The sequence below is a fragment of the Saccostrea echinata genome, unplaced genomic scaffold (assembly GCF_033153115.1).
Source record: "Saccostrea echinata isolate AGI-Se365-2 ecotype Australia unplaced genomic scaffold, CSIRO_AGI_Sech_v1 ptg000037l, whole genome shotgun sequence".
Taxonomy (NCBI): Eukaryota; Metazoa; Mollusca; class Bivalvia; order Ostreida; family Ostreidae; genus Saccostrea; species Saccostrea echinata.
Window position 1 is genome coordinate 1,528,745 of NW_026889786.1, and position 25,839 is coordinate 1,554,583.

At 32.5% G+C, this 25,839-nt stretch overlaps 2 protein-coding genes across 2 annotated transcripts in view; one reads left to right on the forward strand and one right to left on the reverse strand.

The window, feature by feature from the left end:
• The first annotated feature begins 1,117 nt into the window (after positions 1–1,117).
• LOC133200240 (small glutamine-rich tetratricopeptide repeat-containing protein beta-like) lies at positions 1,118–13,123 on the forward strand. Its single transcript, XM_061336057.1, has 12 exons — positions 1,118–1,173; positions 1,591–1,699; positions 3,849–3,967; positions 4,105–4,186; positions 6,166–6,265; positions 6,480–6,584; positions 9,329–9,467; positions 9,843–9,923; positions 10,298–10,335; positions 10,464–10,568; positions 11,503–11,612; positions 11,980–13,123. The coding sequence occupies exons 2-12, from the start codon at positions 1,600–1,602 to the stop codon at positions 12,003–12,005; spliced, it is 1,005 nt and encodes a 334-aa protein (XP_061192041.1). The 5' UTR covers positions 1,118–1,173; positions 1,591–1,599; the 3' UTR covers positions 12,006–13,123.
• Positions 13,124–15,417: 2,294 nt separating this feature from the next.
• The window catches only part of LOC133200173 (serine/threonine-protein kinase NIM1-like), a 42,549-nt gene continuing 32,127 nt past the window's right edge, over positions 15,418–25,839 (reverse strand). Inside the window, exons 3-4 of the mRNA XM_061335947.1 lie at positions 23,247–23,515; positions 15,418–17,727 (exon numbers count right to left, since the gene is read on the reverse strand). Of these exons, the coding sequence (XP_061191931.1) occupies positions 16,987–17,727; positions 23,247–23,515 (1,010 nt within the window). The 3' untranslated portion in view covers positions 15,418–16,986. The remainder of the gene's footprint in view (positions 17,728–23,246; positions 23,516–25,839) is intronic.

The following is a 25,839-nucleotide window of genomic DNA, read 5'->3' on the forward strand; positions in this document are numbered from 1 at the left end:
AAGGAGTTGTTATGTAAAATTTCATTGCAAAAGGTCAAAGGCTTCTCGAGATATCACGCAGAAATGAAAGTGTTAAAACATACAGAATGTATGAATTTATGACCTTGACCTTTTGACCTCCAAATCAATAGGGGTCTTCTTTAGGCCATAGGGAGTTATGTAAAATTTCATTGCGAAAGGCTTCTTGAGATATGGCATGGAAACAAAAGTGTCACAGACAGACAGAAATACAGATGGGTGGAAGGACAGGCATACCCTAATTAATATCCCCAGCTTCCAGTGAAAGTGAGGGACAAAGATAATCATATCTATAACAACGTCTATGACAGACAAAGTGAACCAATGATAATTATATTAAGTTTTGCTTGAATATTGCCTACCATTAGTGCAGTTGGCTTCATACATCCACAAGGGCATGGACAGGATTAACAAATGCTCGTATAATGTTTAAAATTTAGGATTTTTTAAACAACATTTTCCTCCACCTCGTATGCAGTTTCTTATCACCATCTGATCGTCTGCTTTATAAACTACAACACTGTACAGCATTCTAAGAATCACTCTGCACTTTTTTTTTCAATGAAACATATGTAATAATTTCATTATTTACTTTCTGACAATAGTTTACCTGTTATTTTTGCTTCCTTCTTGGATACGCCAAATTGCAAGAACTTGAAGAAATCCGCAGGATCCTTTTACACTTCAAGATTACTCAACGAGCACGTAGCTTTTGTATCTCGATCCCGATTTTGAAATCTCTGCTTTTGCCGTATGCAGAATCGCTGTCGTATGTTAAATACTTATATATATACCATTTATATTAAAAAGAAATATCAAGAGAAATTTGTTTTTAATATCAAAAAGAGAAGGGGTTGAATACCACCAACTCTTTTGCTGTTTTTTTTAAAGATGTAACTAGGGGCAGACTATTTAAAATCAATTTAAAATCAATATTTATAATTATGCATTTATAATTGTACACGATTCCATGAAAATACAAATTCTATACTGTATATCAATTGTTTTGAAGATTTATGTCTATACAGAGACCTATACTAGTATGCCTTGTGTAAATATATTTTTATTGTAGATTCTACTTTTACCCTAATTTGCGAAGTACACATGTAAAACAGACAACTTCCGGTTTGACTATCTGCTGTGAATGAGTGCTAGGTAGTATTTATTTTACACTGAATTTTTGTACTGAACTGTCAGAACATGTATTTTTACAGTATAAAAATGTAAAAATATAAATCATCATTCAAGCAAATACCAAATGATTCGTAAAACAAGAAGAATTTTATTAAAAATATGAATGACACATACCTAATGAAGTTACATCTGATGTTAGCCCGAATTTCGTCTAAGCAGGGCATTGATCATTTAAATACCTCCATTTTTACACTGTCAACATAATTTCTTGTAAGAGAGTTCGTTACAACCATGAGTTATATGAAACTATCCCGAAAAAAAAAAATAGTAAAATGACTTCAGATTCAAACCAGCTGCAAACTGCTGCATTGCAAGAAATATAAAATCATGCCTGGCAGCTACCTGATCATACATGTCTGAATTGATGTCCTTTTGCAGGTAAAGAACATGGCAGATGTGAATAAATTGGTGTTTTCCATTGTAAAATTTTTAAAGGACCAAACAACACAGGAAAATTTATCAGAAGATTCTATAGAGAGCCTAGAAGGTAAGAGTTATCTGTAAAGCATGCAATATTTAACAATTAGCCAGTGTATAGTACAAAAGGAATAAAGTTATTTATTACTCATGCTTTTAATGTTCTTAATGGAATATTGTCATGTCTAGAAGTATCCCCTAGTACCCAAACTCCATCACGGTCACCATAAGCAGAAAACAGCCTGTGTTACTCTCCGAATTGTTTTTTGATTTGTTTCTTAGTCGTTACACTTAGTAATGAGCTTAAACATCGTTTTTAGTATAATTAACAAAAAAAGTGCAGTTAATTGGCTTATATAACACTACTCAGGGTTGTCCCAAAGAATTGAAATAACAGCTAGGGGACATTAAAAAAGTAGAAGGGGGTCTGAGGCTCCTTCCCTAACATGGGGTTGGGGAATACCAGAATAACTTGGGGATTTTGTCATAATAGGCAGGGTAATTCTCCTGCCCCCAGGTCTTGGGGACAACCTTGCCACTAAATAGAACATGTATCACATCCGTGTACATTACGTCCAATGAACCCTAGCTAACTCTGTGACCAGGGCCCTCTACAATATGCCAACATATTAAATACAGTTTTTTTTCATAGTTTAGTTTTTTGGTCTTTTTTTTTTTATTTAATTTGTATACATAAAAAAAAATAGATTTAAGATTTAAAATAGTATTGAATTGTGTTTGAAGAAAACTATCAACAATAGAAAAAAATAATGTTAATATAATGTATTTAATATTAATAATGCTGCACTGTTATCTCCAGCATGTAGTGCATTACGGCAAATGTTAGCAAAAAATAAAACATTTTTAGCCATATTCAACATGATATGCTATGTGAAACTTTGATAAAGACTGAAGTTCATAAAAATGGCTGACAAGTGAAATGAGCATGTTGACATATGGCTGACATGTGAAATGAGCATGTTGACATATGGCTGACGTGTGAAATGAGCATGTTGACATATGGCTGACATGTGAAATGAGCATGTTGACATGAGGCTGACGTGTGAAATGAGCATGTTGACATGAGGCTGACATGTGAAATGAGCATGTTGACATATGGCTGACATGTGAAATGAGCATGTTGACATACGGCTGACGTGTGAAATGAGCATGTTGACATATGGCTGACATGTGAAATGAGCATGTTGACATACGGCTGACATGAAATGAGCATGTTGACATACGGCTGACGTGTGAAATGAGCATGTTGACATATAGCTGACATGTGAAATGAGCATGTTGACATACGGCTGACATGAAATGAGCATGTTGACATAGGCTGACGTGAAATGAGCATGTTGACGTACATGTAGGAGATATCCATGGAATAGCGCATGAAGACAAGAGTGCTAACTGATTTCATGTAAAATATGATAGATGCAAAAGATTAAGTGTAATAATTAATGTTTTTGACACATTCTTTAACTTAACTGTTATAATATCCCAACATTTGACTGCTGATTTTCAACATGCGTTCATTTACAAACAATGCAGAATTTCCTGAAAGTGACAGACGAAGGGTAGTGACAGAGTTGGGGGGTTTGCCGAAAAAGCAAAACCAACCTTGTAAACCAATATTTATTTTGGCATTTTCCATACATTCAAATTAGGAGCTATATGTATTTATCAACTGAACAATTTGTATGCACAAATTCATACTAAATGAATCAATGAAAACAAAGGCATTATTCCCAAGAGGAATATAGTTTTCTTAATTTAGCTAGTTTTTAAAAAAGAAAAAAATGGGAATCCCATGAGAATCAAACAACTGACCTTATATCTTTACTGCTGATGATCAAGGTATTGAGTAGTCTGCAATCTCCTGGCAATCAGTCTGGCCAAATGCTCTACAATTTACTTTTTTTAATTTAAGTTTTTGTCCTCAAGATTCAAACCTGACATACCTTTTAAGACCTCTTAGTTGCATAAGTTGGGAAAATGTAACTGGAACTCTGAAAATAATTTAATTAAAACTAAGTATACCCAAACAGAATTTTGAATTCTATTTTTATCATGCAGATAGACTCTACCTAGCAGAGTGTTAGGTTCATTGTCATTAAACCAAGTCGTAACCAAAAACAAACAGTTTATTTATTAAATTTTTTTTACTGCATTCTTACATTGATATATTGTAATGTTAATTTTGTTTTGGTTTGTAGTTGCTATCCAGTGTTTGGAGTCGGCCTACAATATTGACACCCAGGATGAGTCACATATTGCTAAATATCAAGTACAGAGGAATCTTCTAGACATTTTCAATTCACAAATAAGCTCAGAGGTTAGTAACTGTTACTTTCTCCAGGTAATCAAAAAGTATTCACTGCATTGTACCAACAGTTTGGTTTGTAAATGCAATGGAAAAAACAAATATGTGTTCAATGTGTTGCACTATAATAAAATCTTTTTGTATTACAGCCTGAATCAGAATTTTCCACTCTCTCACTACATGAACCTACTCCAGAAGAGAAGGAGCAAGCTGAAAAGTTAAAGAATGAAGGTCAATATGTATACATTGTAAAGGGGAAAAATTATTTGATATTGATAGCTGTGCACTTGTTAAATACTTTGGTGGATTTTTATAATATAATTGCATGAATATGTATTTGTATAATATATGAAATCAGTTATCTTTAAAGGGCTCATTTAGCATTGGATTTAAATGAGCTGAAAGCTCAAGTGAGCTTTTCTGATCACATTTTGTCTGTAGTCCGTCTGTCTGTCTGTAAACTTTTCACATTTTCGACTTCTTCTCTTCTCCACTGGGCCAATTTCATCTAAACTCGCCACAAAGCAGCCTTGCGTGAAGGGGATTCAAGTTTATTCAAATGAAGGGCCACGCCCTCTTTCAAGGGGAGATAATAAAGAATTAGAGAAAAATTAGTAGCATATTTTAAAAATCTTCTTCTCAAGAACCACAGGGCCAGGAAAGATGAAACTCATGTGGAAGCATCCTCAGGTAGTGTAGATTCAAGTTTGTTCAAATCATGACCCCTGGGGGTAGGGCGGGGCAACAATGGAGGATCAAAGTTTTACATAGAAATATAAAGGAAAAACATTTAAAAATCTTCTTCTCAAGAACATCAAAGCCATGATGAGTCATATTTATATGGAAGCATCCTCAGGTAGTGTAGATTCAAATTTGTTAAAATCATTACCCCCTGGGGGTAGGGCAGGGCCACAATGGAGGATCAAACTTTTACCTAGAAATTTATAGGAAAAACCTTTAAAAATCTTCTCAAGAAGAGCAAAGCCATGATGAGTCATATTTATATGGAAGCATCCTCAGGTAGTGTGGATTCAAGTTTGTTAAAATCATGATCCCTGGGGGTAAGGCGGGGCCACAATGGAGGATCAAAGTTTCACATAGAAATATATAGGAAAAATCTTTAAAAATCTTCTTCTCAGGAACAGCAAAGCCCTGATGGATCATATTTATATGGAAGCATTCTCAGGTAGTGTAGATTCAAGTTTATTCAAATCATGACCCCCGGGGTAGGATGGGGCCACAATGGAGGATCAAAGTTTCACATAGAAATATACAGGAAAAACCTTTAAAAATCTTTTTCTCAAGAACAGCAAAGCCCTGATTGATCATATTTATATGGAAGCATTCTCAAATGTGTAGATTCTAGTTTGTTCAAATGATGACTCCCCGGGGTAGGGCGGGGCCACAATGGAGGATCAAAGTCTTAAATAGAAATAAATAGGAAAATATCTTTTAATGAAGAACTGCAAAGCCATGATTAGTCATTTTGATATGGAAGCATCCCAGGTAGTGTAGATTTAAGTTTGTGAAAATAATGACCCTCGGGGATAGGGTGGGGCCACAATGGGAGATCGTAAATTTTACATAGGAACATATAGGAAAATATCTTCTTCTCAAGAACTGAAAATCATGTTTAGTCATTTTGATATGGAAGCATCCTCAGATAGTGTAAATTCAATTTTGTTCAAATGATGACCCCATCAGGGGTAGGGGGGGCCAATGGGGGATCAAAAGTTTTACATAAGAACATACAGAAAAAATATTTCTTCTCAAGAACAGAAAAGCTATATTTCGTCATTTTGATATGGAAGCATCCTAAGGTAGTGTAGATTCAAGTTTGTTCAAATGGAACTGTTCAAATGATGACCCCTTTGATAGGGAGGAGCCACAATGGGGATCAAATTTTTACAAAGGAATAAATGGGAAATTTGTTTTAAAAAATCTTTTGAAGTACAACAAACAAAGCCATTTGTTATATTGACATGGAAGCATCATTAGGTAGTTTAAAATTCAAGCCCCCCTGGTAATCTTTTCAATACTGAACTGATTTGTGCTTTTGCCTAGCCAATGTGCTCAGGTGAGCGATGTGGTCCATGGGCCTCTTGTTATGCTAACCATTAATGTTTCTCACAGAAAATCATGAAGAATTCAATAAATTGTTTAAATCATTTAAATTATTGTTGATACACATAGTTTATTTTGTTTCACAGGAAATAATTTCATGAAGGAAGAGAAATTTTCAGATGCTTTAGAATGCTATTCACAGGCAATAAAACTTGATAATAAAAATTCAGTTTATTACTGTAACAGGTAAGGAAAACATCAAAATTTATTAAAATGAAATGAAGTCAGACCAATTCATCCCCCATTGATATGCCTATTTCTGTAAAGAAATCTTCAATGACTAGAAGTAATGCCATTAAATCATAAAGGCAATTCTGTGAAATCATATAGACAGTGAAATCTGTAGTTTTAAGTCCATTGAATGATAAAATATTTTCTCATTACCTTCAATCTTCTACAGGGCAGCGGCTTATAGTAAGCTGAATAAAAACATACAAGCTATCGAAGATTGTGAACGAGCTTTGAACATTGATCCTCAGTATTCTAAAGCATATGGTAGAATGGGGTAAGGTATTTATTTGTATTGTTTCATTTTTGATTTTTGAAATTTTTCAAATTTGTCATAAATTTTATGTATTATCATATTTACATTTCTTGTGTGACCAATTAATGATATTTACCAGATTTGTTTAAATATATATATACTAGGGATGTCAATTTTATTCGGATAGCTTAGTCGAATAGTCGGAGGCTTTAGTCGAACGATAGTCGAATATTTGTTGAAATTGAAATTAATTTTTCATGCCATTTTCACTATTTGTCTTTTTATGGACTAGTTGTGGAATGTTTGATCTACGCTATCACCATTATACAACGAATTTCTTATTCGTAAACATTTACGTAGTACAATAAATACACATGTATCCAAAGTATTTGATTTCAAATATAATATTTACTGCACATTTAATATCTAAATGCAGGATATCAAACGCTCGCATTTGTCCTTTCTTTTCATAACGCTAGTACACGTACCCGTTAATTGAAGCCATTTCTGTCGTGTCAGTGACCTGTGACCGGTAAACAATTAACTCTAGTTCTTATAAAAGCAGAGAGAGCTTGCGATAAATTTTAATTATGAGATTTTGTGCAAACAGTCAATACAATTTTAAAAAGACTGTATGATATGAATATAAGAGAGAAACACCATTTAATCACGCTCGTAACTGTCCCCCAATTTACATATATTTATAATTTTGTAACAGCTGTTTAATTATTCTGTATGATTAGTTGAATTAGGTCAGATATTATGGAGTTGCAGGTTGAAACTTTATAATATGAATCTACAAATCCAAACAATTCTTGAAATCCCTCTCCATTTAGAACAATAAGAGGTAGAAAATCCTTGATATTCATATTTGTGATAGCAACCTTTTTCTTTCGGCTCTGCTGTCTTGGCATTTTTGCGGAGAACTTACTAGGAAAATTTCACTTGAAGACTGTGGATATGTTTGACGAATTCGGCTTATGATACATGTATACATGTAATAGTTGATGTTCCACTGCAGAATAAAAGTTCAATTTCACATAGCCCTGATAAAGTACTTTTATTTTTTTTTTCATCCTGACATCATTTAAAGTAGGCCAAAACTGTAGATTTTGGAGGCATGTTTACCGAACATAAATCGACAAATAAATAATTTCCTTTGAACAGTTAAATTTTACCCTGGGTTTTACTTACGAGAACTTTGATCTGTAAATAAATTAAATGGGCGGATCCAAGTTTATTATCTTTAATTTAAAATTCCTATTAGGTAACACATGTTTGACATTTTTAACAAATAGCCGACTATAGAAATTTTAGTCGATAGTCGATATGATCGAACAATAGTCGAGTACTCGAATATTCGTTGACATCCCTAATATATACATAAAAAATATAAATATGATGTTGGATTGATTGAAAACTCGTGAATTATATATTTGTATATATTTAAGAAAAAAAATCTATTTGTTGTCTTGTACAAAATTTTCTCTTCCTATATGTTTTGTGAAATGAATTGGAAATCATCTATAGGATCTGTTACTTTTCTTCTACAATATTTCATGAAAACGGATCAGTTTCCCAGATTTGTATTGTTTAGCTAAATTTTACATATTATTTACATGTATACATTTTTAATAGGGATGTCAACGAATAATCGACTATTCGACCATCAGTCGAAAGGACCGACGATCGAATAACGAAACGACATTCGAATAAATAAATTCAATAAAAGAGTGATAAGAGATGGAATTCTCCTCCTAAAATTGAGAAACCGTCTTTCCTCAGACACTGTCGATAAGATAATTTTCCTCATTAAAAACTGCTGACTTTACAAGCAGAAAGTACAGTGATTAGAAATGCTTCACTTCTGCGAGAATTATTCGTCAATTAATGTGTTGTTTTTGTAATAAAATTATCTCGCTTTCTTTGTAAAATTATTAATTGGGCTTGATCTCATACATGTACCCAGGTGTGTTCCCGTTTTGCACACATTTGATAATTAGGTATAGAACAATAGGTCTTAAATATGTTTTGATAGCAATTATAGTCTGATCTCCGTCTGGGATTTACCTGGAATAACCTGTATTTTACTAATGCATTATAATAAATATTTAAGGGAATACATTATGAAAATTTTACTTATCCAATCGAAGATGAAGTTGATAGTTTAGACAAATATCCCTATCGCATGTCACCCTGTTTCTTTATAACCATGTACCCTTTATAGCCGTGACATGTTTGGACACTACGATAATTATTATAAAATTAATATTCTTTTACATATTTTAAAGACATTTTGATAGTTGGTACAAAAAGTATATTCAAATATTTAACATCATCACAGACACCATGTGTGCCCCCCCTCATTTTGATAAGCTTTAAAAAATATATATTGCACTGTCATTTTTTTTATGCTTCCTAAAACACCGACTTCACAGACCGATTTATGAACATGATTGACGGGGAAATCATACATTTTGGAGAAATAAGCTGTCTATTTTAAGTAAATAAAAAGACGCTATCCACATTTTAGGTCCATGTGAACATCTGTATGTAACATATGATGTAACTCTTTAATAAATTTTAAGAAAGGGGATTTGGGGGTTAAATATGTGATGTACCAGTGAAGTTTGAAATAAAATTTTAGTTTCGGAAAAAGTTTCGAATATATTCGACTATCGTTCGAATAAAGCAATCGAATATTCGACTTAAGAAAATAAATATTTTGACATCCCTAATTTTTAAATCCTTTTGTTTCATTGTAGTATTGCTTATACAGCATTAATGGATCATGAGAGTGCTAGAGAATGCTACAGAAAAGCATTAGAATTAGACCCAACTAACCAGTCATACCAAAACAACCTAGAAATAGCAGAGCAAAAGTTAAAGGAAGCAGCAATGCAGGTAAATTTCCTCACAAAGAGAAAGTGAAAATAGGGTTCATTTGGACAGTGTCAATGAAAACAGCAGAAAAATAAATCAGAGAGAAAAGTGCACATGCCCCTCTCTATATGTTTACTTTTAGAGGAATCTCAGAGTGTCATGTAATATAATTTGATTTTGTAAAACACCTCAAAAATCTGGAAAGAAATCACCATGCAAAGGATTCACGGTCAACAAAACAAATAAGATATTTTCCAAAAAAATATATTAAAGTGTTCTATTCTTAATTTACCAAGAGTATTCCTGCTACTTTTTTAAGTCAGGTGTAACTTGAGATTTTCATTTGATATAATGGCTGGATAGATAGAATTAATAGACATTGTGTTTCTCTTGCAGGCTGGATTTAACATGGGTCCTATGGGAATGGGAAACATGGATTTTGGTCAAATGTTGAACAATCCTGCTCTCATGAATATGGTAAGTACACATAGTAGTGGTTCTATATGAGAAGCGTTAAAATGATTTGTAATTATAGTTACTGTAAACAAACTATTATTCGTGTCATCTTTTATATGCGATTCATCAGTCTGAAATCGAACCACAACAATTAATTTCCAGGACTAAGGAAATATTATCTTCAAATGCAAAGTAAAATAAATGATTCGCGGCGATTTATATTCGCGAGTTAAAGTAGGTCGCGAAATTCACGGATATTTCTCGCACGTGAATAAAAGTTGGTTATTACAGTATTATAAATGCATAATCACAATGAATATAGCTTTTCATAAAAATACTTTTGTTAATGTTTGAGGATGCTGATTCCTAATGCATCTAATGGAATTCTATTTCAGGCGCAGTCAATGATGCAGAACCCAAACATGCAACAAATGTGAGATATTGGAACAATTTGAAACTACAAAAATAGATAGTGTTATTTGATTTACGTAGAAGTACCTCTATGAGAAATAGTTTACATATGAATGTGAATGAATAAATTACACAAATATGTAATTTCAGGATGGCCAATTTCATGTCATCAATGTCAGGTGGTGGAGCAGGAAGTCAAGGGGGGCCAGAGGGGCAGGGTAGTCCACCTGGGGGGATGGGAAATATCCTTGAAGTGTGAGTAGTTTGAGAGATTATGTAAGTTTGAAAGATGATATAAGCATGTAACTTGTGAATAGTTTTAAAGATGCATATAGCTATCTAATTACGTTTTTGTTGGTAAAGCTTTAGTAATTGATTTGAAGGGTGCTTTCAACATTTTTCTCTCTTTCTTATTTAATTATACCCACACTTTCTAAAGAAAGGGTATATTGTTATCTCGATCCATCCATTGTTAGCCTGTCTGTCAGTCTATCTCCTTCTTCAGAATCCCCTTACTTTTTGAACAGTAGCCAGTTCATCTCTTGGAATAAAATTTTGATGTCGTGTAGGTAGATGTGCAGTAAAGCTTCATTCAGTAAGCCAATTGGGGGCAGAAAATTTTTAAAAGCCCATTTTTTTTTTTACACAAAACTTTCTTTCCAAAACTCCTTTTAAATAAAATTTATACTTCATTATTAAATCTTTAATTTCAGATAGGTAATAAATCATATGAATAACTAACATAAAAGACCTAAGGGACACATGCTAATTTAATCAATTTATGTTCAATATAATATGTATATTTTGTTATTATTTGGACAGAAGGATAATACAATAATATATTAGACTCAACTTAATTTTTCTTGGATTCATCTAATTTAGCTAGAATTAACCTTCTTGAAAACCATGCATCTTGGGACTAAAGATTTAAAAAATCTTAGTGAGAACACTGATGATTTTTGTATTTATTTAATAGTCTGTGATGTATAGTAATGTAAAATACAGAACTGACATAAATTGGAATATAATAGACTTTTCTTGGAAAAGATGAACCTCTATGCAGAGTTCACCTCTGTATGAAGGTCACTTTTAATGGTTCCCGCAGATGACTGCTTAATACAGGTTTGACTGTATGTTAATATACCATTTATAATAAAATGTATTACCGGTACATTTGAAATATTTTCAGAGGTCAGCAATTAGCCCAACAGATGGAACAAACCAACCCTGAGCTTGTGGCACAGCTACGATCACAGTTTGGTCGAGGGCCTCCTCCAGGAAGTAACCCCGGCCAACAAAGTAATTGTACAAGCTATTTAATCAAGTTTCCTATTGATTGAACATCACATTTCTATCCTATTAAATTGCATTTTCATTACAAATGGAGGAAAAGATGAAACTGTATAGAAGCAATTTATGTTTTTGGCTTCATAAGTTAATTGTCTCCCTTCCATTCTAATGTAATATAGATGTTAAGTCCTCAAGAATTGTTGGGTTGTGCAGTTTGTAAGTACATAGCAATAATAAGGATGTGTTTATGTAATAAGCAATAATATGAAGGATGTGTTTATGCCTTCCAGTAGAAGACTTTCCTCCTGTTGATTTTGTACATTTATTCTATCGTTGCCTACAAAATTTTGATTACATTTTATTTTTCCAATTTCAGATGGTGATAACGAACCTCCAAAATGACAACATAAAACTTAGATTCTACAGTTAAATAGAGAGAAAAGAAAAACTTCAGAAGGGCATGTTTAAATTGACATTTCAGAAAGTATGTTGCTGTTGATATGGAAGAGGATATAACAAGGGAGTTGAATTTTTTTTTTTATATTAAAATTGAAGGAAAAAGACTATATTGCCTTGTACATTTATAAGAAAAAAAATTAGATTAATCATTATTGTTTCTATTATATCTCAAACAGTAATATACACATTTTTTTCCTGCATTTCACAATTTTTTATAGTCAAAAAAATGTGTTACAATTGATTTTCTAATTTTAATTGTATGAAAACTTTTAAGATCTGATGCGCATTTTGAATTTATTAACATGTATCAAGACATTTGCAATTAAGTTTTATTTTCAGTTGTTTTTGTTGCTTGAAAAGAATAGTTTTTGGGGGAAAAATGTTCAAAAAAATGCCTCAAGCAAAGATTGTTTACAAGTGCTAGCATAACATTTAGATAATTTAAAAAAAAAGTATTTTATTAAATTTGCATTTAGAGAGTATCAATACTTGAACTGTTGGGCATCCAGTTTTTAATAACATTATGATATCACTTGTATTGTTGATAAAACGTAGATATGCTTTCAATACAGAGAATAGTAAACCTTAATTAGTACTCGCAGTAGTGAAGATCCTTGTGGTTTCTGTCCAATGCTTTTAAAGGATACTTAGAACATAATTTTTTTAATGTCATCTCAACAAGAATTTTCTCCCTTATGTTGTGTGCTTTAATGCAAGAAAATTATTTTTGCAGATGACGAGATACTTCTTTTTATAAATTAAACAAAGGGGAAAATTTGTTGCTTCGATCCAATTACTTTGTGCATCTTTGGAGAAAAGGAAAATAAGATATAATTGTGTTGTTGTTCCACAAGGGTTATTTACCAGGAGAATTGGAGTATATTGAAGGCATGCTCCAGATTTGGTGTTGGTTAACTGTAAATTTATGTTGTAAGGTATTCTATATTGACCTACAAATCCATCCATGTTGTTCACTAAAGTCATCCCAAGTAACTGACACACATATTTTTGTACCAGTGATAGTACCATTATGTATCTAAAATAAATATTACTGGTGTAAATATTTGTTTATTATAATTTATTATTTACTGTAATTGATTGCAAACATCTCTACATCAGGGATGGGGTCAATTAATTACTTTAAAAAGTAATTAATTAAATTACAATTACTTTGACTTTTTCTTCAATTAAATTACAATTAAATTACAGGCTTTCTAAGACATTAATTAATTAAATTACAATTACTTTGCAAAAGTAATTAGTTAAATTACAAATTACATTTTTATGTTTTTTTGAAAATTTTTATAATCCTTTTCAGTGAATATACAGAACATCATTTATTTGTATATAAGCTAAGCCTCTGCACAAACAGTACAAGAAATAATATGCTATAGGCATTGTGTATCATAATGTGGTTTAATTTATAACATTTATTTATAATACAATAAGAATCTCTTAAAGAACTATTCGCGATCAGTTTGATGCAGTTTCCACCACACAAAACCTATATGTACACAAATTGCATGGCTTTTGATATTTGATTAAAAGTGAGTATTTTAATAGAATAAAATGAGTCGCAACTGTAACCCCTTAAATTGAATATTTCCTTTGAAGGTAACCTGAACATCTCAGATTGCTATTTATGTTGAACAATTTTATTTCATAAATCAGAATTGTACAGATAGAAAAATTATTCATAAAAATCTGTTTAGATGTTAAAATAATTATCAAATTGAAAGTATTTCTTTTCTAAAGCTAGCGGAGCATTTTAAACTGAGATAATTATCTCCACTGGCTTTGTCTTCTAAATCATGGAATGAATATCTCTTTAGAGGAGTTGATTTGTTTTGATTGCAATTTAAAGCTGTGATCTGGAGGGCAATTATCTCTTTCCAACAAGAGAGAACTCTAACTTAATTAATGACACACACCTTCCTTTTCTTTATTATTGATCAAACAACAAAGATTGAAATACATGTACAACAAATGTGTGTTGCATAGCTGAATAGACCTAAGAAGGGTGGTTCAAAATTCATATTTATAAACATAGATCAAAAAATTCAAAATTTACATAATGATTAGAAAGAAACTAGTTTATTATTATCAAGCCAATCATTTAATTATTTATTTGTAAGCATTAACCTAAGATTTTGTTTAATTGAAGGATTGAGGATATGTTTTAACAATAAAATAAAAACCAGTAAAATGAGGAGGTAGTGGTAATGATATATCATGAATGTGTATTATATAAAGTAATTGAAAAAGTAATTGAAATTACATGGTATTTTTCAGTGTAATTAAATTACAATTACAAGTAATTGAAAAAATGTTCAATTACAAATTACTTCAAAAGATGTAATTAATTACAGTCAATTACAATTACTATTTTCAAATACCCCTTCCCTGCTCTACATCATCAGTTTGGATTGATTCAGTGTGGAATATACAGTCAAACCTCTTCATCCTTAACGTAATGGGACAGAGAAAAAATCTGAGATATCCAAGGATCTGAGATATGGAGATTAAAATAAATAAAGAAAAGGTGGTTGGAACTTCCCCCTCACTTCAACATATCCATGGTATTTGAGATATCAACATTCAAGATGCCTAAGATCATAGCTCCCTTAGGGCTAGTTTTTGTCCAAAATATGGTAAAAAATTTCATGATATTTAAGATATTCATGATATTAAGCTGACAAAGAACATCAAGGCCAAAATGTGTCAGGTGAGCAATGAGACCCATGGGCCTCATGTTTCTTTGCAATTACAATTTTTTTTTGCACTCAAAAATATATGACTGAACAGATAATGAAACATTCCACTGACCTGAATACCAATTCTAATACAAGCAACATTAAAAAAAAAAATTCTGATTCTGCATCCATACAGTACCCAAGACTATCAATAAGACTAAAAGCTGTTAAAGCATCAAAATGCATTAATCTCAACACTGAGCCAGTGTTCATCATCATAAAAAAGAATCATCCAGATTGATTTTTTAAAATATTTTATTTCCCAAAAAATAATCATCATAGAAAGAAACAACTTCTCTATAAGAGTAATGATGAAGTGTAGACACAGTAACAAACATCACAGTCACAGCTATTATAATAGTAATGTACACAGGGTATACAGACAACGGGTCAACAGAGGGGCGGTTTATAGGTGAGGAACCATTACTTAGGAATGGATTGAGAGGAAGTTTATATTAGACAATGGTAGAATCACATGCTCAAATAACTTTCTGGGGGTAATTTTACACTTCAGTTGTTTATTATAAAATATAGCTTTTAAATGATATGTTTTTGATATTGTATATCAATATATATACAAAGCAAACTTCACCTGTGTATAAATATAAAGTCTAATTTTCTACATGAAATTCAACAAATTGAATATAAAGTGTTATAAGATAAAGTACATCAAAACCATTGACTTATATAAAAAAAAAAGTAGATAAACAAAATTTTTCTACTATATAACAGCAATTATAAATTTGTCTTATTTTTTCAGAAAGTATTTTTTGAAGCATTTATACATTGTACTGTTCATAATTTATGGATATAACACAATGCCATATGCAATAACTTGCATGATTATTAACGAGGCAACATGACTAACTTTGCAACAGAGAGAGGTATATATTTTTAGATCATGAATTCACACTGGAACAGAAATATAGTCCAATAATTTTTTAATGATTTAAGATTGTGTAAATAATTGTTTCACCTGCAATATGTATATTGCAAAAAATAAATAACCCCATAATAATATGGTATCATGTAGGGTGTATGAAATAGTATGATTCCATCTAAAACAAACTTAATTAAACTACCCTATCAGTCTTTACGATCTTTGCTTCTATAAAATGTTGTAAGCGTGACCAAGATTTATAAAGTTGATTAAATTACTAACAAAAAACTCAAACATTGTTTGTATTAACTGTAAAGCTTACGCCCTTAGAGACCTTACACTATAGCAAGTTGTACACAGTAACATGATCATTCCAAATACGTTGAACAATTTCAACTTGCAGATTAAAAAAACTTGAAAATTAATTCCCACAGAGAAAAAAAGAAGCCTTATACATTGACATGTTTAAACATTGTTTGTTTGTTTTGTTTGTTTGTTTTTTTCATCAGAAAACAAAGACAGGTATTTAAACATGATGCTGCAAGTAACAAAGGAGACAGATACAAAACTCGCCTAGCATTGAGCCAACAAGGTCTTACACCATTGTTTTAACACCAATCAATCTATGAATTTTGGGCTACATTCCATTTTTGGTATGAATAATACATGTACACAACAGATTCTGGTCAGGGTTTGAGGGAGAAATTCAAATATACACTAGAAAAGAAAAATCAATTTCTAGAATTCAAGGTAAACACATGTACATAGTAAACAGATTTGGCTTACATTTAAGATAATACATGTACAGATATCTCTTTTTCTTCATTTTACAGAAAAATACATGGAACTACATGTAATGTTCTTTTATCTTTGCTAATAAAAAAGAAAATTATTTGAACATTGCGCTGAGTGAAAGCTTAATGTGTAAGGACTGGAAAATGAGATATGCTAATTGTGCCAACATTAAGAACTTGAGAGAGGTTTAAAAAAAAAATCAATTGTGTCTCCTTACAAAGATTCGTAAACTACCTATGTAAATCTTTCCATAAAACATTTCTTGAAAAAAAATCAATGGTAAAACTGTTTCAAAATAAAGCTCCTAGTTTGGTAAAAAATAGAAATCACACAGTCTGATCACAATTACAGTTCTCTCTCAGTCTTCTTCAATTTCATTACTGCGCCTGGTGAAAGATTGAGATAAAAATTGCACCATTTGAACTAAATCCTTAGTCCAGACTAAGTTTTAAAAGTTTCAAAGCACTTTATGTAATTCCTATACCTATAAGAAACATCACAAGATAGTGCACACTTTGGATTCCTTCTTTATATAGGGAGCAGATTTGGCTTTGTCATTACTGGTCGGTTTTTCCGACCCGTGTAGATCACTCTCTGAATCACTCAAACCGGATTTCTTTTTCTGCACACGATGTAGAACTATCCTGTATGTACCTGTAATGCTGCTTCGAGAGTCCCGATGACCTGACTGGATATGTTCATTTGTGATTCCTAAATCTTGCAAAATTCTGCGGGCATCTTTCTCCTCTCTTGAAAGACTAGACGTATCTTGAGATGGATTAACATTATATGGTTCTAACTCCACTGGAAATTCCTGGCCCTCTAACCATTCACTTTTTTGAATTTCTGCTAGTGTGAATCTGTCTTGAGGCACAGGTTTAAGAATACTTCTAATAAGAAACTGTCCGCTATCTGATACATAAGATGGAATTGTGTACTGTCCTTCCAGAATGCATTTTTTCAGTCTTGCTACAGTATCTGCCCTGAATGGCATTACTCCTGTTACCATGAAATATAACATAATTCCTAAAGCCCATATATCTACATATGTGCCAAAATAACTCTCATCTTTGAAGAGTTCAGGGGCCGCGTAAGGGGGTGAACCACAAAAAGTGTTCAAAGTATGGTCTGGCCGACAGTGGGTGCTGAATCCAAAGTCACCAATCTTCACCATCCGAGAACCAGCATAGAACACATTTTCTGCCTTGAGATCACGATGTATGATGTGGTGCTTATGCTGGAAAAAAGATTAAAAAATGATCAATTCATATCTAAATTTTGCTGTTTATGTACTGTTGTAGAGGTAGAAATTTTTGTGGGTATAAAATTTTGATGATTTGTGATCAATATATTTTTCTGGGGATTTAATTCAGTTGTTTCAAAAATCCCCTTACAAAATTGATATAACCATATCAAAATATCATCAGGAATTTAATTTCATTGATAAATGTTTTCTGTGAAATGAACTTAATTTAATCCCCGAAGAATATTTGGAACTCTTAAAGAAATTTTAATAGACTCCTCTACATATAAAGCCAATAAAATGGAATTGTTACAAGGTTAATGCTTATAGTTCTGAACTCATTCAATTTAATGTTTTATATACTGCTATTTGTAAATGAATGTCCATTCAGTTTAAGTTTAATGTTTTATACATGTATACTGCTATTTGTACATGCATTTTCTTGAGATGGGCTGCCATTTCCTTGGTGATTGTGCTCTTCATGTGAAACAAAATCAAGGATCTAGGTAACTTGCCTTCGCATGATATAGACTTCTTAAAACTGAATCAGTTTCTAAGGATTGGTTGTCATTTCTTAATAGAGAGAAGTTTGATCAGAAAATCTATATGTCTTACATTGGATTTGTAGCTGTGTGGTTTTTATGACAATTATAAGCTGTCTTTGAAGTGAGATACTGAATTTCTTCATCATGCGTAATATTTGCAACACTGGTAATTAAATTATGGATTTTTAAACATGATCCACCCTCAACATAATCCCTTGTAATGTATTAATTATTATGAAATCCAATTTTGTCTGATCCTTTGGTCAATAATTAATATGTAAAGTTCATCATCAGAATCAGCTTGAATAATCTGTATCATTTAATACATGTGTATATTTACAGTGTATACCAAACTGGTTTTCATGATGGTACAATTGTTAAATTATCAGTCTTTTTTCATTCACAAATGTTCAAGGTGCAAAGATTACATTCATCTCCCTTTCTACAAAGCATGACCAATCTCAGGACGGTTTATAATGATACATTCATATCAACAAGTACATACATGTAGTTGCTCTTTATAACAATAAATAAGGTCTAGGTTTACACCATGTTTTAATCTGTATAAAATTTATTTTATGATGGTCATGTTTGAATCATCTTTTAGAGAAAAGAGACTCTTCAATCAACCCAACTTTATATAATTATCTCCCCTTGCAAATTAAGGAACTCAATTCTTCTTTTGAAAATTAAAGCCTCCTCTCTCAAGGATGCCCAAAAGCAAATTTGGTTTAAATGGGCTATAAATGGTTTTTGAGAAGAATCAGATTATATTAGAATTAATTACAGACAACACTATACCATGCAATTGGGTAAATGAAGTTTACGATTGAATCTTTTTATTAATTAACTTATTGGGAGATACCAAATAAGACTTTGATGGTGCTTAAACAAGACTAATTTATTTATTTATTGTTGACATAACTGATGCCCATGGTGTACTAAATAAATTTCCATGAAAACATGCAATCTACAAGTCAGTCTTTTCCTGTAACCTTTCATCAAACAATATTCCTAAAATAGATATTATTATTGTTTGGTCATTATTAAAAAATTAATGAAATCTAAATTTACTTAAATGAGTTCCATTTACCCAGAGTTTGTTTAGTAACAGACCATATAATAGTGCTAGATGGGGAGGAATAACAAATATCCATTTTGTAGAATGGCCAGACCTTTTAAACGTCAATATTTCAATTTGAGCCCCACTTCAAACATTGATATTATTTGAGAACACTTTGGACATTGATAAGGACTATGGGTCCAACAAACAATATATTTGTTTAGGAATATTTGTTTACTCATGAAATTTGAAGGCGTGAAAATACTTTAAAATTTGTATTCTGTCTGTGATCAATATACTGTTGTATATGAACAACTAAAATATGTGTGCAGTCACTAAGGAGAAAGTTCAAGAAAAGCTACAGTTTTGTCGATCAAAATAAATTCTCTTATTCAACATAATTGTTATAGCTAGTCTCGTCGTTAAGAAATTAAATATTCATTGTTGCATTAGGGAGATGGTTCAATTTGGTTGGGGGAGGTAACTGTATGGTAATTATTGTATTTGAACAATATAAAGAGGATCTGAAAAGTGCAATTTTGTTACATCACAACAAACTGTGTACATGTATAATACACCACTATTTAACCTTGACATGATTTTTTCAATCAATAGTTGCTTTGCAATTAAAAGTCATCAATACATATTGTCATATATATATATATAATATAAAGCAATAAATTTGGTTGAAATTTACCCAGGCACTTTTCATATATAGACTTTATGACAACATGAGAAGAGTATTAATCTGCATGTTTTTAGGATATATTGGTTCAAAACTATTGAGAATATGTCTAAGGAGAAGACTGGCATTTATTTAAGGAATCACTATCTAGTTTGTTGGGTGATTAAAATTAATGACAGTTGGAAACCTGGGATAATTTGTATAAGGGGCAAAACATAACTGTTTTCTCTCTGATAACTCTTTGAAAGTTAAGTGTGTTAACTTCTTGATATTTACAACTGAATATATTGAATTTTGCCAAGAGAAAGGTCAAGTGCCTGACATGCATGTCAATCTCTCATGGCTGTCCTAGTGTCTGGTGTCAGTGGGGACTATGGAAATTAAAATGGATTGCTCGGGTCTTCTAAGCATTTTTTGCCCATTATGCAAATTATCCAATGTTTCCAACTGTAGTTTATGCCCTGGCATACCCTACAAATTAGACATTATGATTCCTTAAATATTTGCAAGTGTAGATTCAAGACTCAAACACTATGATAATTAATGAAAATAGTACTCTTCTGAAGCTTCAACACTAGCTTTACAGTATAAATACAAGTTGTTTTAGGAATGACTCTAATTCTTGGCCAAATTATTCGAGTATAACCTGGTTTGGGTCAGTTTACCCTTATAATCCGCGAAGCGGATTATAAAACAGCGTAAACTGACCCAAACCAGGTTATACTTGAATAATTTGGCCAAGAATTAGAGTCATTCCTTATAATTTAATTTTAAAATCATTAAATAACTATGGATGTAAAATTTCGTTGCTTTTTATTAGTTCAAATTTGCCACTCAATAATACAACCGTAGTAACGGAAGTAACGGAAGTGATGGGAAGCGAGGGGAGGTAAAAACTGATGCATAGGCCTAGCAGCCTTGTCGTTTGTTTACATGTGGTAAGATCGAATGTTTGAAGTTAAAGGTACATTTATTAAATCTGGAATTTTCCATGAATCCCAAGGACTGGAAATGAGAGGATTGTATGGATACAGATGATTCAGCTGGTTGTCATGGGTGTCTGTCCCCAAACCAAACCAGGTTATACAGAAATAATTTGTGTTCCTTTTTGGATATTAACCAATCAGAGGCTAGAATACAAACAAAATTAAATTATTCAAAGATCTTTGCCCTTAACATCTGTGTAGTAATTTACCGAAGTTTAAGAAACCCCCCACATGGACCAATGCTGAGACAAAAATAATATCAATGCCATTAGCAGGATAAGAAAATGTCATGGACATATCACTGTGTGTAGGCATGTAATTTTATCCTTTTTTTTCTCACCAATCCTAAAATCCGCTGAATTAAACATAATCAAGCAGTCATGGAATTTCAATTGAATTGTTATTGAAAAATCCTCCAGGAAACAGTATGGTAATAAATAAGATTTTATTTATTTTACACTATATACAACTACAGTGTATCATTAAATTTGGAATAACTTTAATTCTTGGAATTTAGGGTTTTCAAGAACAAGAGGCCCATGGGCCACAATGCTCACCTGAGTAACTTTGGCCTTGCTGTTTTTCACCTGATCCCCCCCCCCCATAGTACTTATTGTGGCCCCACCCTTCCCCTGGGGGTCATGATTTGAACAATTTAGAATCTACACTACCCAGGATGCTTCCACATAAGTTTCAGCCTTTCTGGTCCAGTGGTCTACATATTTCAACATAAAAATTGGATTCCCTATTGTGGCCCTGCCCTACCCCAGGGGTCATGATTTGAACAATTTAGAATCTACACTACCTTAGGATGTTTCCACATAAGTTTCAGCTTTTCTGGCCCAGTGGTTCTTGAGAGGAAGATTTTTAAAGATTTTTTCCTATACATTTCAATGTAAAACTTGGATTCCCTATTGCGGCCCTGCCCTACCTTCCGGGGTTATGATTTGAACAATTTAGAATCTACACTACTCCAGGATGTTTCTACATATTTTCAGCTTTTCTGGCCCTGTGGTTCTTGAGAAGAAGATTTTTAAAGATTTTTTCTACATATTTCAATGTAAAACTTTTAATCCCTATTGTGGCCCCGCCCTACCCCCAGGGGTCATGACTTGAACAATTTAGAATCTACACTACCTTAGGATGCTTCCACATAAGTTTCAGCTTTTCTGGCCCAGTGGTTCTTGAGAAGAAGATTTTTAATGACCCCACCCAATTTTTGTCTATTCTTGATTATCTCCCCTTTGAAGGGGGCTTGGCCTTTCATTTTAAAAATTTAAACTCCCCTTAAACCAATGATGCTTTGTACCAAGTTTGGTTAAAATTGGCCCAGTGGTTCTTGAGAAGAAGTTGAAAATGTGAAAGTTTACGGACGGACGGACAGCTAGACGGATGGACGACGAACAATGGGTGATCAGAAAAGCTCACTTGAGCTTTCAGCTTAGGTGAGCTGAAAAGCCCTTAGTCAGACAAACTTAGACAATTAAGAAGAATTTTCATTTCATTTTGTGTTAGTCCTAACTAACTCAGCCAACTAACAAGAATTTTTCTAGTAATTGTTGGGTAAGTAATGATTTTCACATATCATTAATAATATCAGTTTGAATTCATTTCTTTTTCATTAAAAATCTTTAAATTCCAAGAATTAACATACATAATTCCAATTTAAGCTTGAGGTACTGTGAGCACTGAGCTCACAAAATGATAACCCTCTCCCATATGAGTATAATACAGCAAAGTCCATGTTTTGCAATGGAAAACCTAAATATTTGTCCAAGCAGACCATAAAATAAGAGGTGAACAATGGCACTATGTAATAAAAATTCTGTGAAAGTCTCATCAAATTTTATTCAGTGGTATAGGAGGCACTGCAGATAAGAGATGGGTACCCCAAATATATAGAAAGAATGGCAATTCCAGGTTTTGATATGGGAAACTCAAATATCTGCCCAATAGAAAAATAAAATAGAAGGTGCACAATGGCACTATGTAATAAAGATTCTGTGAAAGTCTCATTAAATTTTAATCAATGGTATAGGGGGTGTTGTGGATAAGAGGTGGGTACCCCAAGTGTAAAGGATGTACGAAAAGACATATGGAAGGACGGACACCCCCATCATTATATACAACCCCCCCACAACCCCCACTCAGATTTTCAAGCAGGGGGTATAATAACAATACATTGTTAAACCTACATTGTAAAAAAGAGTTTTAAGAGTTTTGAGTGAACATACCATATGCTGAACACCTGCTATCGTTTGAGCAAATATGTGTTTGGCTTCTGACTCAGGAAATTTACCCTCATTGGAAATCTTCGTGAAGAGTTCTCCACCCCCAGCATACTCCATCACTATATGGAGTTTAGCCAGGGTCTCTACCACTTCATACAAGCGGATAATGTTGGGGTGGTGGAGTCGCTCCATACTGGAGATTTCTCTTGACAAGAGTCGCTGAGTCTTTTGGTCCAGCTTTGTTTTATCTAGGATCTTTATTGCAACTTTTTCTGAAAAAATACAGATGAAAAACAAGTTTCAATACACATTACATAATACATGTACCAAAAATATTATTCAACATTTTATAGTGCTGATCCAGAGGCTGTATCCATGGCTAAGACATGAGGTATTAGGGTTAACTTAATAATGACCCTAAGGTTTGGGAGCTAAGGGTAAGATATATAAATACAGCACACTGGACAAAGATGCAAAGATGTTTACAGAGATAATCTGGACAAAAGACAATAGGCAAGTCTTTCAGTTCTCTGGATTCCTAACCAAACAATTACTACATGATATTAATTGACGAAGTGCATTGTGTCCTAAAAGCAGACTGTGAACATTGAAGAAATCACTTGGTTTTCTAGATGACTCATGGAAACCCCTCCCACATAATCATAATCCCTTCTTGTTGGTCCATCAATGACAAATTACTAGTAAGTAGCTTCCACTTTATGATATTAGCAAAATACACTGGAGGTATTCAATTCCAAATGACATTCAAAGTAAATGTGAAACATTGTGTTATTTGCTATAAATACTCTCCTGCAACCCAGCTTAACCTACTGCAAAGATCACAAATTACTTCATGTTTTTCTATTATTGGTAAAACTTATGACTTATGATCTAAATGTAGCTTATCAGTAATTCAGTAACAGAGGAGAAGTATCAAGGTTTGTCCGATTACTATATGTATATACATGTACAACAAAATCAGTCAACTTCAAAAATAACAGCTATAAATCAGATGGCTAATGGTGCAAACTTCAGGAGAACAAGTAATTCCTTGCAACAAATCAGATGACTGCAACAACAAAAAAATCAGAACTTTGACAACAAGTACCATGGCAACAAATCAGTTGACAACAAGTATCAAAGCAACATAAATCTGTTGACCACTCACAACAAATCAATTGACTTCAAGTATTATGGCAAAATAAATCTGTTGACTACAAGTATCATGGCAACAAATCTATTGACTACAAGTATCATGGCAACAAATCTGTTGACTACAAGTATCATGGCAACAAATCATTTAACTTCAGGTATCATGGCAACAAATCTATTGACTACAAGTATCATGGCAACAAATCTGTTGACTACAAGTATCATGGCAACAAATCATTTAACTTCAGGTATCATGGCAACAAATCTATTGACTACAAGTATCATGGCAACAAATCATTTAACTTCAGAGGCCTGTTCAACAGAGCAAACATTCACGAGCGCTTGCCCAGATTCCTTATACCTCCAACAGAAATGTTCGTGAGCGCTGTTGAACACGCCTCAGGTATCATGGCAACAAATCTGTTGACTACAAGCATCATGGCAACAAATCATTTAACCTCAGCTATCATATGGCAACAACTACTGTACAAGCATCATGGCAACAAATCACTTGACTACAAATATCATGGCAACAAATCATTTGAATACATATATCATGGCAACAAATCTGTTGAGTACTGTACAAGCATCATGGCAACAAATAACTTGACTACAAATATCATGGCAACAAATCATTTGAATACAAATATCATGGCAACAAATCTGTTGACTACTGTACAAGCATCATGGCAACGAATCTGTTGTAGTAATTCAGAAGCAAGAGTGATTCATGAAACAAATAAGGAGGGAGGCAATACTAGTACTATTGATATCACCAACTAATTGGTTGGAATGAGTCAATTCTTGATTGCAAAATTTTATAAATGGTTCATAGCTTTGAATGTAAATTTATACTCATGACATGAATGCTCTTCCCTTCCTATTGGGGGGGGGGGGATTTAAAAATAATAAATAAATATAGAAAAATAAGTACAATATTGATAGATCATACACTAGATAACATAATTTAAAACAAATAGGTACAAATTATAAAAAATGCTCATTTTAAAATGACTAAAACTGTTTAATGAATCACAATAAATTGCAGTTCAACTTGTAAGTTAGAAAGGTTGCATTTCATTACCTTCTTTAAAAAAAAGTTATATCATAGGGACACAATTTTTTCTGAGATGCAGTATTAAATCAATGAAATTCATCCTAGCTTGAATTTCTTGCCTTCACAACTTCTGATCAGACATTCATGAGAATAATCTGATATATAAATTTTCCACAAATTTGAAACTAATATATCAAGTGTGTATTCTTTTTATGTCATAGGGTATTGAACAATGGCCATTTGTATGTGGTATAAATAGTATATCATGGTAATTAAGAGCTCTGAAGTTTTGCTCTCTCAGTACATACTATATGTAGACAGGTTAGGGATTATTAATTCATACACTACCATTACTTCTTCCCTAAATAAGTACAATGAAGTAATTGA

Coding starts and splice junctions, on each gene's coding strand:
- LOC133200240 (XM_061336057.1), top strand. CDS start 1,600: ATGGCAGATGTGAATAAATTGGTGTTTTCCATTGTAAAATTTTTAAAG. Junction 6,266..6,479: donor TCAGTTTATTACTGTAACAG/GTAAGGAAAACA, acceptor AATCTTCTACAG/GGCAGCGGCTTATAGTAAGC. Junction 10,569..11,502: donor ATGGGAAATATCCTTGAAGT/GTGAGTAGTTTG, acceptor AAATATTTTCAG/AGGTCAGCAATTAGCCCAAC.